Below are 18008 nucleotides of genomic sequence, written 5' to 3'. Positions count from 1 at the left end.
AGGACCGGTCCAGTTATCAGTAAGTCCCAACAATAACGTTCGGTTTTAGGAAAACCGGACCAGCTTTCAACTTTAACTCCCTGACATGGATCTCAGGGTGACCGTGCATGTGACAATAGGAAAGGGCTCGGGATGGATGGCCCCAAGACCCGCAGCATCCTCCAGGGCGCGGCGGGGACCTGGGTACCTGCGCGCTCAGAGGCTAGGGCATTTACCTCGAGTCGGCTAAGACTGGAGCTCTTGGAGCGCGACTTCTTGCGCAGGTACACGGAGAAGAACCTGCGCACGGTGAACTTCTTCATGCTCAGCTCCATCGCCCGGCGCCCAGCCGCGAGGAGCCGCAGGGCCGGAGGACGCGCATCCCCGGCGCATCCCAGGCGCGCGGGGTTAGGTCCGTCTGCGGGCGCGAGCGGTCGGGAAGCCCGGCGCAGCGGCCATCGGCACGGGGCGCGGGCTGCGGGCACAAAGGGCAGGCCGAGCCGGCCACGGCGGCCGGGGGCCCAGCGCTCCCTCCTCCTCCTCCTCCTCCTCCTCCTCCTGCCTGCGAGGACCAGCCCCGGGCAGCCCCGCCCCGCCCCGCCCCCAGCCACTACTGCCAATCAGCACCTGCCGCCCCGCCCGGCCCTCCGCCACTACCGCCAATCAGAGTCCGCCGCCCCAGGCTCTCCCTCCCCCTCCCTCTCCCCCTCCTCCTCCTCCTCCTCCTCCTCAGGCCCAGGGAGGAGCCGGCCCCCGCCACTACCGCCAATCAGAGCCCGCCGGCGCGCCCAGCCACGCCCACCTCCTCCTTCTCAGCCACTACCACCAATCAGCGCCCACCGCCCTACAGCCCCAGGCTCTCACTTCTCCTCCCCACCCCTCCACCCCAACCCCCGCCTCCAAGTACTCGCTCTCTGCGGCTCTGCCCCGCCCACCACCCCTCCGCCAATCAGCGCCCTCGGAGGCGCATGCCTGATGAGCCCGAGGAGGACTGCCGCGCCGCGCGGGGCGGGCGGTGAGGCAGCTCAGCTGCGCCTGTCGCTTGCTCTCTGTTCTACTTCCTTGGCCTGTTGGGCTTTTTTCTAGCTTGAGGTGTCATGTTTTCTTTCCTTAAAGCACCCATATACAGACTTTGGAATCATGCTCTTCTGTGCCGTACAAAACTTTAATTGCTGATTAGCAAACACTTCTAGAACCTGGAACAAAAGGGTGGAGGGGTGCACCATGAGCCTGCACATGTGCGCTCTGCACCTCTCCTCGCCCCTTGGCCCCTACGGCCCTCTTCTTGAGCCCGTCCCCGCGGCCCGGGCTCCCGGCCTGGGGGTCCGCCAGTCCTTGCCCGGGTGATGAAAGGATCCCCACGCAGCCCGGGACGCCGGCAGCCAGCTGGGGAAGCCTCCCAGGGCAGTGTTTGGAGAACAAAGACACATCCGTTCTCCATGACCTCCGACTCCATGTATAGAAAATTATCCAAACGGATGATTATCAGGGCCTAAACACAGAGTGTCCCGAGTCAGGGCTCTCAGAAACCAGCTGCAGGGCTGCAGGGGATTTGCCTTAAAGGGGAACACCCTTTGTTTTTCTTTTTTTCCTAGAAATGCTCACCAGAGGGCTGTAGGCAGTTCCAGATTTGTGAGCTTAGGACTCGGTGCAGCCTTTTGTTTTCCTCTCGTGCACTGTCCACGTATTTTTATGTTTAAAACAGGGCCAAACAATCTCATTAGCATACTGCCACCAGCCCCTGAAAAGTCCAGAAGCATTCTTGCACCCGCTGCTGTGTGCCAAGCACCGCGTTGCTAGGCAGATTGTGAAAAATCTACATGTCACATCATCCCTTGGCTTAATCAAAGGTCGCATTAATACTTGTGTCAGGCTATCTTTGCTGAAGTGTGTAAAGGCAGCGGATGCTCCCAGATAAGAACTGGTCAGTTCGTGCTGCATCTGGGTCAAGAGGTGAGGTCAGATAGTCTCCCCGGGGTTCAGTGGTGGTAAAAGCAGAGTTTGGCATCACGATGCTGGCACTGCCACTTCCTTGCTTGATGAGCTTCAGCACACTTGCATGTTCTGTGTTCCCGCTGTGCATCCCCAAGATGAAAATATGCCCCAAACCGGTTCCTGCTTCCCGCAAGGATTCTTCTGCTGGAGGGCCATTATCCCTACGCCGGGAATGAGCTTCTTACCACCCTGGGTCTCCCGCCACCACCACTCAGGTATCCCAGCTCTAAGCAAACAAAGACACGCCAGGGCTGTGCCACGTTGCTTCTCTGGAAAAGACAGCAGCTGACGGACATCAGACATCGGGCTGGTCACCTGCTCCAAGAATGAGGAAGAAGCCGGCTGTGAGTAGATGGTACAACTAGTCAAGAGACAGGAGTATGGTTTGTCAATGATGCTAGCTCAGGGGCACCCTGCTCAGAGCCATAGCCTTGGGGCAGGCTTGCGTTTTACCAACAAGAGCATTTTGAGACTTCCCTGGTGGTCCAGTGGTTAAGACTCCACACTCCCAATGCAGGGGGCCTGGGTTTGATCCCTGTTCAGGGAACTAGATCCCGCATGCCGCAACTAAGAGCCCATATGCTGCAACGAAGACCTGGTGCAGCCAAATAAGTAAATAAATTTTTTTTTTTTTTTTTTTTTAAAGAGCATTTTGACCTGGTGTAACAGGACTGGGAAGGCAGGGTCTTATGGGACATCCACGATCCCTCACAGCTGAGTGCTACAAAATGGCTCTACTGAACTTGGACATCTCAAAAGAAAAGAAAAAGCAGCTTCCATATTTCAACTGAGAAATTCATTTCACTGCTAGAACAAGTCTGTTTGCCTTTCTGCCAGTAAAGCAGAGGTATATCAAAGTCTCTGGCAATCATTTACCACCAAACCCTCCAGACCACCAAATCTGGGGTAGGTATCAGGGCCCACTTTAACTTGGGTCCAAATGATCCCTAGCAAATTTTGGGAAAGAAAAAGTGAGCTTCATAAAGGCTGGGCTGGTGCCCAGATGATGGGGTGGGGAAGCTTGGAGAGAAGACCAGAAGCTCAGCAGACACCTGATCATCTTGAGTTTCTCCCTGACTGAAGCACGATCGGTCTGGGACTGAACTCCACGGCTAATGCCGCTTCCAAGAGAGGACCAGCCTGGCTGGCGTGCGTCCAGTTCAGATGAACACACGATTATGAAGCTCCTCTGAGCACCTGGCCCAGTGCTTGGCCCAGGGGAAACGGACGTGATTATGACACGGCTCCTGGCCTCCAGAAGTTCACAGCCGTGTGTTAGAGAAGGAAAGTGAACAGACAAATCGGATGCAGGTTTTACATAATGTGAAAGAAACATGTAAGAAAATGCTACAAGAACAGAGATAAACGAGGAGCGAATCCTAACTGGAGAAGCCGAGGAGGCGGCATTTGGGGTGAGCTCCGCGGACAAGGACGTGGGTCCTGGACAGACAGAGGGGACGCGGTCCCCAGCCGCGGAAGAACAGGATTATTGAGAACTTGGAACAAACAGAATTTCATGATTGATGAACGGAAAGTAAAGTTCCAACCAAGTCCCCGATACACAAGGGGTTAATGATTTCAGAATTCCAAGGATGATAACCGACAGCCTTCCAAAGCCCTGGAGCTGCCCCTTCTCTGAGAACACAGGACGCCCTGGGCAGGAAGGGGAGGGAGGCTTTTGTCAGCAAGGTGACTGGCAAAATCTGTGCCATTCCACCTTCCCTTCCCTCCACCCAAAGGACTTTCCGGGGTTGGGGGGATGCCCCCTCCTTTATTTCAAGCCCCACCATGACAGCTGTGATGTGCTGGGGCCTGGCTTCTAAAGGAGGGAGCAGGGCGGCCATGGCCCCGGGGAGGCACCAGGAGGGACTGCTCACGGAGTGGCCTGCGTTCCCAGGGCCTGTGGGGAAAAGGATATACCAATGTCTCCGACAGATGAGACGTGGCCGTGCAGGAGACGGGCACGTTTGGAGGTCCATGAGGCCCTGCCCGGCACCAGGCCCAAGGCTGAGGGAAGAATTCTAAGTAACTCCCCAAATGAAAGGCGCTGTCCTGTAAGTGGGCTGCAGCTGGGGAGGGAGGGCACGGGGGGAGGGTCTCCAGCCACAATAACCTCGGAAGAAGACGAGACAGCTGACCATGAGAGAAGGGGTCAGCTGGGCCAGGAGCAGTCTAAGTACGTCTTCATCTCTCCTCTCCTCCCGCTCTGACCCTGAAAAGGATGCTGCAGGCTTCCAGGGTGATGGAAATTCAAGCTGGGCAAAGAGAATGTCTGAGTTTGATCAGTCCTAGGACTGGAAACACTAACTTCCCGATCAAGTTTAAAACCTAAAGTGAATGCAGTTGTCTCTTGTTCAAGAAAGGGAAGGAAAGCCGTCGAAATCGCCAGCGTCCTTTCACTGTCCACTCTTCCGACAAAGAGTGGAAGGTGTGTGATGATCCAAGCACAAGCCAGGTTTGTGCAACAAACCAGTTACGATGGAAGTGGTCAGTGCGGAATCGAGAATGCCGTCCAGGGTTGCAACCTGGAGATTCAAATTTAACCCTCAAGGGCCACAGAGGTCAGACGCCCAGCCACGCAGGGTGGGGTGGCAGGGAAGGGAAAGAGCACAGCCAGCCCTGACACAGGCCTGTGGACCTAATTCACTTTCCATGTGACCAAAAACAACAACGAAAACGCAAGTTGAGAACTTAAAGAGGTCTCAGCTGGTTCTGAGCCCAGGTGCCCAGCAGAAACACACAGAAAAATGCTCTCTAGAGAAATCCACATTAAACCTAGGATTCAAAGAACTCCTCGCACACAGTTACCAGGAGCACAAGCTCACAGCCACTGAACGCACAGTTCACGAGGACACGGGGTATCGGCAAAGCCAGCAAGACAACCGACTACAGAATCAGACGCGTGGACTTCAGCTGCTGGACTTAGCAGACGTCGAATGGAAAATTATCAAATCTAACATGTTTTAAGGAAATAAAAGGAAGAAATGAAAATGTGATGCACGAAGAAGAGACCGTAAAAATGTATAAAATACTTCTGGAAATGAAACGATGTAGTCCTGGACACGGAACAGATGTAGCTGAACGTAAATGTCCTCTTTGTTAAAGAGCAAATACAATATAGCTGTGGCTCGGGGAGCGATATCTAAAAACGTACCGTGGTAAGAAGCATCGCATCGTGGAACGTACGTCAGAAAGTGAAACATCTTGAATTAAATTTCTACCCACTGTTCCGATTATGACTTCACCTTTGCCAAAATCCTCCGAGCCTTTAGAACTGGGGGTGACTTTGTCAAAGGGACATTTGGCAATGTCTGGAGACGTTTTGGGTTGTCACAACTGGGGGTGACAGGAAGGATGCTGCTGGCATCTAGTGGGCAGAGGCCAGGGATGCTGACGAATCTCCACAGTGCACAGGACATGCCCACCAAGAACGATCCCATCCGAAACGCGTCAGCGCTGAGGTCCAGAAAGCCCACACTGTGTGATGAAGGGGGAGCGGGGGAGGGGAGGGGGGAGGGGAGAAACCTGTCTACTTTCCTCTCAAGGTTGTCACCTACAAAACTGGCAACTCCACACAGTAAACCAGTATGAGGAAGTGCTCTGTAAATTGTAAAGTGCTCAACAAAGATGCTACTTGTTCAAATCCTGGAGTTTCACACAGAAAAACCAATGACACGCCTGGGAAAGGAGTAGATCCCCCTTTTCTAGAATTTTAACCTGAACGCTCTCTCCGTTAAACTCTATTGTCCTGTGCAGGGCACGGCCAGTCACCCCACCGCCTGAACCAGAAGATGAGAAGTAGCCACTCTGTCACTCCTTCATTCCGTACGTGTAACGACCCAGACTTGTGACGCTTTCTAAGTAGCGTTCCTGTCTCCCTTCCTTCCAGCCCGCATCAGTAACCACTGGTGCAGGAGTATAGTAACTCCTGGCTCCATGCTGCCCCCACCCCGCCCCGCCCCGCCCCGGCAACCCGTCTGCAATCCCACTACCAAAGCAATCTGTTTAGAAGCAAACAGCACGCCATAGCTCCAGCGTCTGCAGGAATGAAGTGCGACCCCAGAGCCAGGAGGCCGTGTTCTCCTCCATCACGGCGCCCTCCCCTCCTGGGCCCGCTGCACGGACACCTGTGTCAACAGGAACGTCCAGCCTCCACTGCGCTGTGGCCACTGCCTGGACGTCCTTCCCACCCACTTTCCCACCTCCTTCAAGACTCACTATTGTTGCTGGGAAGCCTAATGGAATCCCCGCACCCGCAGGCTGTGCTAGGGAGTCCTCCCCTGGGGTCCTTGTTTTACTTACTACGCTGGGTTACAACTCGTGGCTTCTGCGTGTCTCTTACCCACCTGGAAGCACTCGGGATGGCCACTGTCTAGAGCAAGCACTCCGTGCGTGCTGGCTTAAAGGGATTCTGTGGTGACTGTTATCAGGGATTTGTTGGTTATGAAGATTTGGGCCTACATTATTATTCCATCTCCGTGACACACTGGGAACTCCATGAAACAGACACAGTGAACCCCATCTTATGAGGTGGGTGGAGAAACTGAGGCCCAGGGAGGTGAACCAACCGTCTAAACTGACACGAGAGAAGAATTCAGACAAGGTCTGCATATCCAGGACCTCACAGATTCACAGTGTATCAAGGCAATAGCGGCTGGGCACCAAAAGAAAGCACTAGAAGGGGTGGCAACCGAGGGGTGACAGGCTGGGGTCCTCATTTCCCTAGACAGCTGCACTTGCCCAGGAAATGCCCCTGGGGCCAAGGGTCTGCCATCAGAGCATCTCACAGACAGAAGCCCGGGTGGCAGCCGCCAGCGGCTCCATTGTGGCCTTGGGGACAGGCAGCGTGAGTGCCTCTGGGAGCAGAAAGCCTAGGTTTCCTTGTGAAAACTTAGTTTACACAGGATGCAGCGGAGGGACGCCAAGGTGAGGCGTCTGACTACGCGTCCGTGCCGCGGCAGGACACTTGAAAACATTAATGCCGGTGCTCTCACTTGGTCTTTTCTAATTATCAGTGTTTTAAAGGGCGGAGGGGCAAAACCCCACAGTCTGTCAGCGGGAGGCGACAGCATCTGTAGGACTTCCGGGTTTGAGCTTCACTATTGTTTACATGTTGTTACAGGTTGGGTTGTGTCCCCTCTAAAAGCACGTTAGAACCCTGACCCCCAGGACCTCAGAATGTGGCCTTATTTGAAAATAGGGTCATTGCAGACACAGTAAGATGAGGTCATGCTGGAGCGGGGCGGGCTTAATCCAGTGAGACTGGTGTCCTCGTACGGAGGCCACATGAAGGCGGACAGTGGAGGAGGCCACATGCACGGAGGCAGAGAAGGGAGAGACGCAGCCATGGCCAGAAGCTAGAAGAGGCAGGAAAGGTTCCCTACAGGTTTCAGAGGACCAGCGGCCCCCCGATGCCTTGATCTTGGACTTGTGGCCTTCAGAGGACCAGCGGCCCCCCCGATGCCTTGATCTTGGACTTGTGGCCTTCAGAGGACCAGCGGCCCCCCGATGTCTTGATCTTGGACTTGTGGCCTTCAGAGGACCAGCGGCCCCCGATGCCTTGATCTTGGACTTGTGGCCTTCAGAGGACCAGCGGCCCCCTGATGCCTTGATCTTGGACTTGTGGCCTTCAGAACGATGAGACGATACAGTTCTGTTGTTTGAAGCCACCCTGTTGGTGGGGCTTTGTGCTCGCGGCCCTTTGCTGTGGAGACAAACACACTCCTCATCCCACAAATGTGCAGTGAACCTTCATGACAAAGACGGTCAGTAGGAAGGCTCACGACTGAACGGAGAATCTGGAATAACAGTATGTGAGGAAACTGACCTGTGAATAGAGACATAAGGGCTTTTTCTTGCCAACCTGGGCCTATACATAAATGAGAGAGGAACTTTAAAAGGAAGGGAGTTAGCCGGAAAGAGGAAACAGGTTACAACTATAGCAGGAAGGATTTTTGCAACTTAAAAAGAAAAAAAAAAAAAAGACCTCTTATAATAGAAAAGTCTCTCAAGACCTGGAATTGGGTACAAAGGAGAATGTGAAATCCTTGCCAGAATTTTTTTTTAGCAGGAAATGTTCATCTTTTAAAAAATATTTCATAGACATCTACAGCCTTTCAGGCACTAGATATTTATTTTAGGGATGGGAACTAGATAAGCACATTAAAAAATACTCAGGGACACTAAAAACAAAACCATAGGGGTTTAGGCTCCATGGCGTGTGGTGTCCTGCGGTCCATCCCTCATCACCCTCATGGGAAGGCCACAGGATCAGGCTGGGGCAGGGAGAGGGCATTCTTGGCAATATGGCGGGTTACGTATGTAGAGGCAGATTTCCTGAGATACGTAAAACAAAGGGAAAATCCTCTCTCTTTTTTTTAAAGCGTGGAGGAGCCAATAGTAAGTGGGGGAAAACAAACTTCGACAAAGGATGAGCATGAGAAGATGTTCTCCAAAGGTAAGCAGCATTCTGAGCAACATTTGTCCTGTAGCCAGTGTCAATCCCCGTGATCGAGACCCAGGTCTTATCAGGCTCTGGGGAATGGGCGGGTTGGGGGAGAACTGGAGAAAGCCTGGGGCCCATGCGCAGGGTAGGAGGGCAGGTCAGACCCACCCTGAAAGTCAGGACCCTGGTGGGGCAGAGCCTAAGGTAGGCTGGGAAATTCTCTCCCTGCAGGAGGAGAGCTGCTTATGCAGGTGTGAGCGCTGGAAAGAGACAGAGATTCTCCTTTGATGTTTCTGTGACTCCTCTTCATGCTAGTGGAGGCCAAAATTCACACCCTGAAAAACTCCAAGCCACGTATTTACTTTTTTTTTTCCGTTTTCTTTTTTGCGGTATGCGGGCCTCTCACTGCTGTGGCCTCTCCCGTTGCGGAGCACAGGCTCCGGGCGCGCAGGCTCAGCGGCCATGGCTCACGGGCCCAGCCGCTCCGCAGCACGTGGGATCTTCCCGGACCGGGGCACGAACCCGTGTCCCCTGCATCGGCAGGAGGACTCCCAACCACTTCGCCACCAGGGAAGCCCAACTTTTTAAACATCCCAGCTTATAGCAGCCCAAGGACCACATGGAAGCAAATGTCAGTACTCTGGAGGGGTCTCAAAGTTTAACCACAGAGAAAATTATCAGGAATATGGGCTCACGATCATGAATTGCTAAATACACGAGTAGGTAAGCCACCGGGAGCAAACAGTGAGTAGAAACAGCAAGTTGCAGAATCAGATGTGTGAAGACTGCAGAGGCTAAAACTTTCGTATAAATAATATAAAATACATTTGCTTAATATGTTTAAAGACCAAAAAGGGGGCCTGAAGACATTACAAGGAAATTAGAGGTTATAAAATGGTCCAGCAGATTTGTAAACAAAAGTAGAACTTTAAAAATAAAATCGTGGGCTTCCCTGGTGGTGCAGTGGTTGAGAGTCTACCTGTTGATGCAGGGGACACGGGTTCGTGCCCCGGTCCGGGAGGATCCCACGTGCCGCGGAGCGGCTGGGCCCGTGAGCCATGGCCGCTGAGCCTGCGCGTCCGGAGCCTGTGCTCCGCAACGGGAGAGGCCACAGCAGGAAGAGGCCCGCGTACCGCAAAAGATAATAATAGTAATAAATAAATAAAATCGTAATGATGTAAATTTAAAAACAGGTAGATTAAACAGCACTTTAGACAAAGTCCAAGGAAGAGCTGATAAAGGAAAAGTTAGATCTGCTGAAAATGGACAGAATGCAAACCAGAAAGACACTTCCAGATCAAGAAGCTGAGAAAGTTCACTACCAATGAAAACATATGGGGAGAGCTAAACGCTCATGGACTGCATAAGAAGAAATAAAAATCAAGTTAGAAATGAAACCTTGATTGAAAAAACAGCATATGCATAAGGAGGGTGATCAGAGTTACAATCTTCTAATGTCCTTGTATTTTTTCTGGAAGTCAATAAAGATGCAGATTACTTTTAGACTAAGTTAAATATACATGCTAAAATTTCTAGAGCAACCAATGAAAAAGTAGAAATTCACTGTGTACAGCTGTCCATTGGTATCCATGGGGGACTGGTTCCAAGACCCCCTCGGACACCAAAATCTGCAGATGCTCAATCCCTTATATAAAATGCTGTCGTACCATCGGTGGATCCAAGGTTGGTTGAATCCATAGATGCTGAATTTGCAGATATGGGAGAGCTGACTGGAATTCTTAAATTAATAGAGACAAAAGTATAGAGCAAGAAAATATTCCAGAAGTAGACAAGAAAGAAGGGGAAAAAAGAAATTCAGAAAAAGGAGGATAAGTGGAAAACACAAGCTGTTGGGAGTGGCAACCACCCGGGGCAAGCGTGTCTCTGCATTCGTCATCCATTCATGCCGAGTGTGTGAGGAACATATTGCACACTGAGCATTCTTAACCCATTTCTCAGGCTTGTGTTTGCAGCGAGCAGCTTTGCAGGATGAGGTAACATTTTCCTCCAGGACAAAGAACAGGCTTGCTTACCCCTTACTATAAACACGAGGTCGCCAAGCTCAGTGTTCCTCGACTGGGATGCAGGTTCACTGTGCACATAGCATCCATCTGCTTCCCCTTCACTGCACCTTGAGTGGTGGGGGGCAAAGGAAACCAATGCAAATATGGCACTCATGTCACTAGACTGGTAAGGTCCCTTCTCTCTGATCCTGGAAGCTTATGTCTTCTTGCGACACCCATAAAACAGGAACGTGCTAATTTGTTAGTTTGAAAGTAAGGCAAAGTCAGATCCTAGACCTTACACAAACTAACAGCATAGGAACAAATAAAAATACATCAAAAATTACAATCAGTGTGAGTGGGCTAAACTCTCCAGTTCAAAGACCAACAGTGCCAAACTGGTTTAAAATGAATTTAGTTATAGAGACACTTCTAAAATAAGAGACACAGAAGATCTGAAATAAAAGAATGGAAAAGATATATCGTGCAAATAGTAATGAGAGGAGAGCTGATGAAACAATATAAATGCAATACGAATTACACAACAAGCGTCTGAAGATAGAAAAGACTCACTACATATTGATGAAGTTTAAATTCACCAGGAAGATAACAATATTTCCAAACCCGTATGCCCCAGATAATAAAGTTTCAAAATATATTAATCAAAAATTGACAGAATCAAGAGGAGAAATTGACAAATCCATTATCGTTTGGGGAAATATCCAACACATCTCGCAATAAATGATAAATCAAGCAGAGGAACAAAAATCAGTAAATATTTGAATAATTAACAATACATTTAAGAAAGTTGACATAAAGAATATGTATATATATCCAACCACTTTAGACTGTGCATTCTTTCCCAGTTCATATGAAATAGTCACCAAAAGTTGACCATGTTTTAATCTAGGCACAGCTATCTAAACCATCTAAAACACAATCTCACGAGTAATCGTTGCCATGCAGATTGATTTTTCTTACCACACCACAAGGATCACTTTTATGTCATTATTAATAACCCCATACGATTGGGAAATTTTAAAGTACAATTTTAGTAGGATTCCCTCTATCAGGGGCTTTAAGAAACAGCCATAATGTTTTTTTTTTTTAAAAGTTTGATGGAGGGGCTTCCCTGGTGGCGCAGTGGTTGAGAGTCCGCCTGCCGATGCAGGGGACGTGGGTTCGTGCCCCGGTCCGGGAGGATCCCACATGCCTTGGAGCGGCTGGGCCCGTGGGCCATGGCCGCTGAGCCTGTGCGTCCGGAGCCTGTGCTTCGCAACGGGAGAGGCCACAGTGGTGAGAGGCCCACGTACCAAAAAAAAAAAAAAAAAAAAAAAAAAAAAAAAAAAAGTTTGATGGAGTCCAGTCTATCATTTTTTGTTTTTAATAATTGCCACTGTGTTGCAATTGTAGAATGCTAATTTTGTTTGTTTATTTATTTATTTATTTATGGCTGCGTTGGGTCTTCGTTTCTGCGCGAGGGCTTTCTCTAGTTACGGCAAGCGGGCACCACTCTTCATCGCGGTGCGCAGGCCTCTCACTATCGCGGACTCTCTTGCTGCGGAGCACAGGCTCCAGACGCGCAGGCTCAGCGGCCATGGCTCACGGGCCCAGTTGCTCCGCAGCATGTGGGATCTTCCCAGACCAGGCCTCGAACCCGTGTCCCCTGCCATCGACAGGCAGACTCTCAACCACTGCGCCACCAGGGAAGCCCAGCCATAATGCTTTGACACAAATCTCAAACTTGTTCCCAGATCAGTGCCTTGGGCTGCCTTTCTTTCCCTACAAACCCAAGCAGGGCGGCCAGTCACACCCAAATCTATGGAAACAGCCTGATGTAAGAACTGAACTGACCTCAGCCCTTCCGACTCATCTCTCCGCACTCTCCTCCTGCTCCCGGGCTCCAGCTACACTGACCTGCTCTCAGCTCTCAGATATGCCCCCTCCTCATTCTCTCGGGGCCACTGCACATCCAGTTACCCCCAGCTGGACCATGCTGTGCTCCCACTCGCACTCACGAGGTTAGACTCCACCTCTAGCTCTCGCCTCCAACACCAGTCCCTCAGAGATGCTTTCCAAGAACCCCCAGAATCAGCCAGTCCCCACCTGAGATGCTCTTAAGGCGACAGCAGCTATTTAGACTGGAATATACTCAGGTGTACACGTGTGACGATTCGGTTAATTCTTGTTCCCAACGGACTGTAGACTCTACGGGGGCAGGAATCGTGTCTGTTTTGCAAACCACTAACCACACTGCCTGTCATGATACCTGAACATGCAAAGCAAAGATCTGCTGAGTGGACGTGTGAGCGCACCAGGCAGTGGACTGCCAGGCCGAGCGCCACCAGTGCTTCCAACACAATGTGCTTTGTGACGCAGGACGGAGGGCAGAATGAGGACTGACTTGCAAAGATCAGATGCCCACCCTCTTCTTCTCTCCCTCCCTCTTCCTGTCTTTCAGCCAGTAATTAGCACATCACCTCCCATAACTGAGGGCCAGATCAGCCGTATGCTAGGGACACATGACATATAGTTTCCAAAAAAAAGAGAATTCTTTTGCAGGGAACAGATGTTAGACTCACAATGGTACATCCTGAAGTTCGACGCTGTGTACAGCCCACATTTCTGAGCCAACGTGCCCCATCTCCTGTGTCTGCTTCTCCAGCCCGTGACGTCACTGCTTCCGGTTATTCTTGTGACTGTGCTTCCTTCCCGGGACAACTGGCTGCGGAGTCTGGTGACTCCAGGAAGTCAGAGACTCCAATCCTGACACCCTCTGCCAGGAGCAACTGCCTCAGCTACATCTCCCAACCTTCTCAAGAAGGATTAGACTGAAGTTGCAAACATGAAAGCATATTGCAAAAGCATTTTAGCTTGGAAATATTTTAAACGACGGTCTAAAAATGTGAAAAACCTGGGAATTTGTCGTTTTCATGTAGCATTAACGTGACTGGGGGTGTGGTTGGTGTCCCCCAAAACATAGTTTGAAGTCCCAACCCACGAAGCTGTGAGTGAGACCTTATTTGGAAATAGGGTCTTTGCAAATGCAATCAAGTGAAGATGTCACAATTGGATGAAGGTTGGCCCTAAATCTAATGTCTGGTGCCCTTGTAAGACACACATCACAGAGAGAATACCATGCAATACCATGCAACCATGGAGACAGGGATTGGAGCGATGCGTCTACGTGCCAAGACTCGCCAGCACCAGAAGCTGGAGACAGATTCTCCAGCACCTTCAGAGAGCACAGCTCTGCCAACGCCTTGGCAAGGGGAGGGCATCATGAGAGCCGGGGGTAGGGCGGGGGCCTTGGGGGTCACTTCTTTGAGAAGTGCTGGTTCAAGAAGCCCCCCTGTAGAAAGAATTAGGGTCCCCGACACTGCATCCCAGAAGATGATCCCGCCTTCAGGGAGGGCCGGGTGAGCCAGGAGGACGTGTCCAGGATAGAGGCTGAGCCCCAGGACAGGCCACCCCGGCGGGGGGCTCCCTCTGCACAGACACAGCCTCTGGAAAAAAGAGTAGACCCACGCTACTTGGGGTTTCCTCCTGTCCTAGGACTTATCCTTTCCACGTCAATGCCGCTGACAGTCAATTCCACGGCTTAATTTTGTTCTTTGAATACTACAGCTCTTCTTTTGGTAGCAGATTTATTTTGTTTTGTTTCTCCTACGGCCTCTGGGAATGTACTGATTGTGGGGTGACCCAGCCCCGCTCAGAATGGGCATCCATGCTTCCCGTGTTCAGTCTTCCCTTGTCTGAGCTGCTTTCCCTTCTGTCCACAGCCCGGCTGTGTGGACTGACCTCTGCTGGTCGAGGTATTACACACTTGCACCGCTGTGCCCAGCCTCCGCGCTCAGGGCAGGAAACGGCTCTGGAGGGCGTGTGGGAAGCCACCTGCCTCCCGTGGCCCTAGGAACCTCTCAGGTATGCGGTGAGGGCTTCTGAGTTTGGGGGTCATTCCACAAGCCATTCGGATATGTTTTAAAAGTCTGGTCAAGCCCCCCTTTATCTATGACTTCTATGATTTCCCATACTTTTAAGGAAAAAGGTCAAGTCCCTTAGATGAACCCACAAGGTGCCCACGTACCTCTTCAACCTCTTTCCTTGCTTGTCAACAATAGGAACTCTTCACTACGGTGGTTCTGACTTACTTGAAATCACCCAGACAGAGTGTTTTTGTTATTTCTCAAAAAATAGAATCTTCGTTTGTCCAATTTCCTCTGATCCTTCAAGAATTCATTTAGAACCACCTCTTTTGGGAAACTTTCCTACACACGCACACAGGCGTGCACACACGTGTGCACACACTGATACAGACATCCCCACACACACGGCCCCGCCCCTGATTTTCATGCCTGTGCGCCTACGCTGTGATATACACACACGCATCACACACTTTACAACCACCACGATAGCTCATTCGCCTTTGTATCTGTGACTGGACAAACAGCCAAGAGAGTGGAAGCTGTGTCCCAGCTGCCAAGAAGGCAACTGGTACCAGAGGGACATTTAACAGATGTTCCTTGACTGAATGAATAAAAGAATTCAGGTATTTGTGAACCAATGATCCTCACTCAGGGGCTCACCATTTGAGCATTTTCATCTATCATCTTTACACAGCTAATTTCTGACCCTATACTTCCAGCTCCGACAGCTCTCGATGGCTCCGATCTCATATTTATAACTGCCTGCTGGATGGCTCCATCTGGACGCTCCGATCTGTATTTGTAAGATTTATTCCCACACCTGCGTCTCCTCCAAGGCCCTTACCTTCAGAACGGCATCACCCGTCCCCTGCTCACTCAGCTCTCAGACTCGGAACGAGGGTGCCCGGCACTAGCGCGCGTTGACTCCTTCCTCGCGCTACCCCTTAGGCTTTCCATCAATTGCAAGGCCCCGTGGAATTCACCTGTGCGGCGTCTCAAAGGTTCACTTTCCCGTCGACCGCCTCTGCCCCCGGGTCTAGGCTCTCCTCGCCGACCTCCTTCCTCAACTTCAGTCCAGTTCACACGTCACTAACAGACTTGTGCCTCTACACTGCTCAGCCCTCAACCTCCCCTGCTGTGAGTGATCCGTTTGCATTTTTCGATAAGTTAGCAATACAGTAATTTTTTAAAATTTATTTATTTTTGCTGTGTTGGGTCTTCGCTTCTGTGCGAGGGCTTTCTCTAGCTGTGGCAAGCGGGGGCCACTCTTCATCGCAGTGCGCGGGCCTCTCGCTATCGCGGCCTCTCTTGTTGCGGAGCACAGGCTCCAGACGCGCAGGCTCAGTAGTTGTTGCTTACGGGCCTAGTTGCTCCGCGGCATGTGGGATCTTCCCAGACCGGGGCTCGAACCCGTGTCCCCTGCACTGGCAGGCAGATTCTCAACCACTGCGCCACCAGGGAAGCCCAATGCAGTATTTTTTAATTAAAAGTTGTACATCCTTATTTTTTTAGACATAGCGGTACTGCACACTTAATAAGCTACAGTGTAGGGTAAAGAGACTTTTATAAGCACCAGGAAACCAAAAAATTCATGTCACTGGCTTTATTGTGATATTCGCTTTATTGCGGTGTCTGGACCCGAACCCGCAGTGTCTCCGAGGCCTGCCTGTATTCGCTCTTGTGTGGTCCTTCCTGTTAAATCAAACGCTCCCTGCGGGCAGGGATCTACGTGACTCCATGCGGCCTCCACTTTGAGGACAGCATCTTGCATGTAGCAGGTGTTCAGTGAGAGATTAGGGTTTGGGACTGGACTGCAGACACTTGGGTGGGCTGACGCCGGAGGATCCCCTGCACCTCGTCAGGCGTGCGGGCTTGTGTGCAGGTGAAGCGGGGACCACGGTGATGTCTCCCATGATTGGTGCTACCGGAAGCACAGGGCTGTCTGGAGCCTTGTCTTCCTGCCACCTTTCACAACAACGGGCTCCTAGCACAGAATCTGGAATCGTGTGTCAGACCTAAGTTGACAGGTAGTGGTCACCGTGAGGGTAGAAAGATGGTGGTCTTTCTTTAAACGATTCTGATTTACAAAGTCGTTGTTGGGCTTCCCTGGTGGCGCAGTGGTTGAGAGTCCACCTGCCGATGCAGGGGACGCGGGTTCGTGCCCCGGTCCGGGAGGATCCCACATGCCGCGGAGCGGCTGGGCCCGTGAGCCATGGCCGCTGAGCCTGCGCGTCCGGAGCCTGGGCTCCGCAACGGGAGAGGCCATAGCGGTGAGAGGCCCGCGTACGGCAAAAAAAAAAAAAAAAAAAAAGTCGTTGTTGCCCTTAAAAGAACAAAGGCCTGAAGGCTGAACTGTTAGTCGGGGTGACATGATGGGCTCTTGTCCCTTAAAAGCAGAGATTTATATTCAGGAGGAAGACTCCCTCAGCATCACGCTCATTTGTTTTGCTGGGAATTACCATTTCCTTACACCCCAAGCTGCCGAGCCAGATTCCCTTTCTCCCTCTGTGGGAGTGAGACTAGCCCTCCTGGGCTTTCTATTCTGGGGTCCTCGCGGGAAGTCCTTCATCACTGCATTCTTACTCACAGACACTGCAACAATACGACATCCGAATTGCAGCAGGCACTAGGAGAGGCTGACAAGAGAGGAGAATCTCCTGCCACCCAGAGGCAGAGGGAGTGGGGGTCCCTTTTTATCGTCCTCTTTCCACTATCATCACTTTAGCGTCAAGAAACGATGACCTTTTTTCACGCCCGTGTCCTGTATGCACTACAGCTTGCCTCAGACGCAAAGCCCTAAAGCATCAATACTCCTGTAATGCTGGGCATAAAGGTGAGCTGATTCAGGCATGTAAGCAAGGGCGACGTTCCATGGGTGGGAAGAATTGAATTTGTTGGCTTCAAACTCCCCAGTTCCCGCTCTCTCTCTTTCCCTCCTTCTCGTTCTCTCTCCCTGATGTCTCAGCTGAAATTCTAAGTGGTGTCGACCCTCAGAGCCATCTGTAGAAAGGTTCCCCCCGGGACCTCGGACAGGACTGCAAGACTCATCCGCGTTGGGCAGCTTCTCGGGTTTGAGAAGGTGCGGAAGCTGCGGATGCTCAGGTCGGCTTGGGTCTAGCCCCTGGGCAGGCCATTTTGTTTGTTTCCGGCATCTAAAACTATGTCCCATGGACGGCTCCGTGCAAAGGTCCCCTGTCTGCAGGACCTGTACCCGAGGGGACCCCATTACAGAGCCTCACCCAGCAGCTCCTCTGAGAGCTGGGGACACCTGCCCACGAGGAAACACCAGTGCTTTGCTCACGAGCACATTTTCGGTTGGAGCCCAGAGCTTTCAACTTCACTGTGGTCCTTTCTCTACTCTATCTCATGGTTACATCTTAATATTATAATTTTTTTTGGTGAAAAGCAGAACATATCTTCTTGTAATCGACCATCTGCAACCATGTATGCAGCTCAGCAAGTACAGAGAAGTGTTGTGTCATGTGGGCAGCGATTCAAAGATGTTTTTTTTAACCAGATTACACAGCATTATGTAAGTGCACCTGAACAACAGGCCGTTACAAGGCGTAAAACCAGAGATGTGCAGTTGATTCACTTCTGGTGTATTTCTCAACCTTGCAAAGGACTTGTGATACCCGCTAGGCTATTTCCTCGCATAGC

The 18008-nt window shown here is 51.3% G+C and overlaps 1 protein-coding gene across 3 annotated transcripts in view; it reads right to left on the bottom strand.

Moving 5' to 3' along the window:
* RPS6KA2 (ribosomal protein S6 kinase A2) overlaps positions 1-18008 on the bottom strand; it is a 338356-nt gene that overhangs the window by 157738 nt on the left and 162610 nt on the right. The window contains exon 1 of one of the 3 annotated variants that reach the window (XM_065888702.1): positions 216-314. The exons of the other annotated variants lie outside the window; for them this stretch is intronic. Within the exon in view, the coding sequence (XP_065744774.1) occupies positions 216-314 (99 nt within the window). Of the gene's footprint in view, positions 1-215; positions 315-18008 lie in introns of those variants that run through there. 3 annotated transcript variants of the gene reach the window in all.

Source organism: Phocoena phocoena, chromosome 12, assembly GCF_963924675.1.
Source record: "Phocoena phocoena chromosome 12, mPhoPho1.1, whole genome shotgun sequence".
NCBI lineage: Eukaryota > Metazoa > Chordata > Mammalia > Artiodactyla > Phocoenidae > Phocoena > Phocoena phocoena.
Note: the sequence above shows the minus strand (reverse complement) of the source record. Positions and strands in the feature narration are given on the sequence as shown.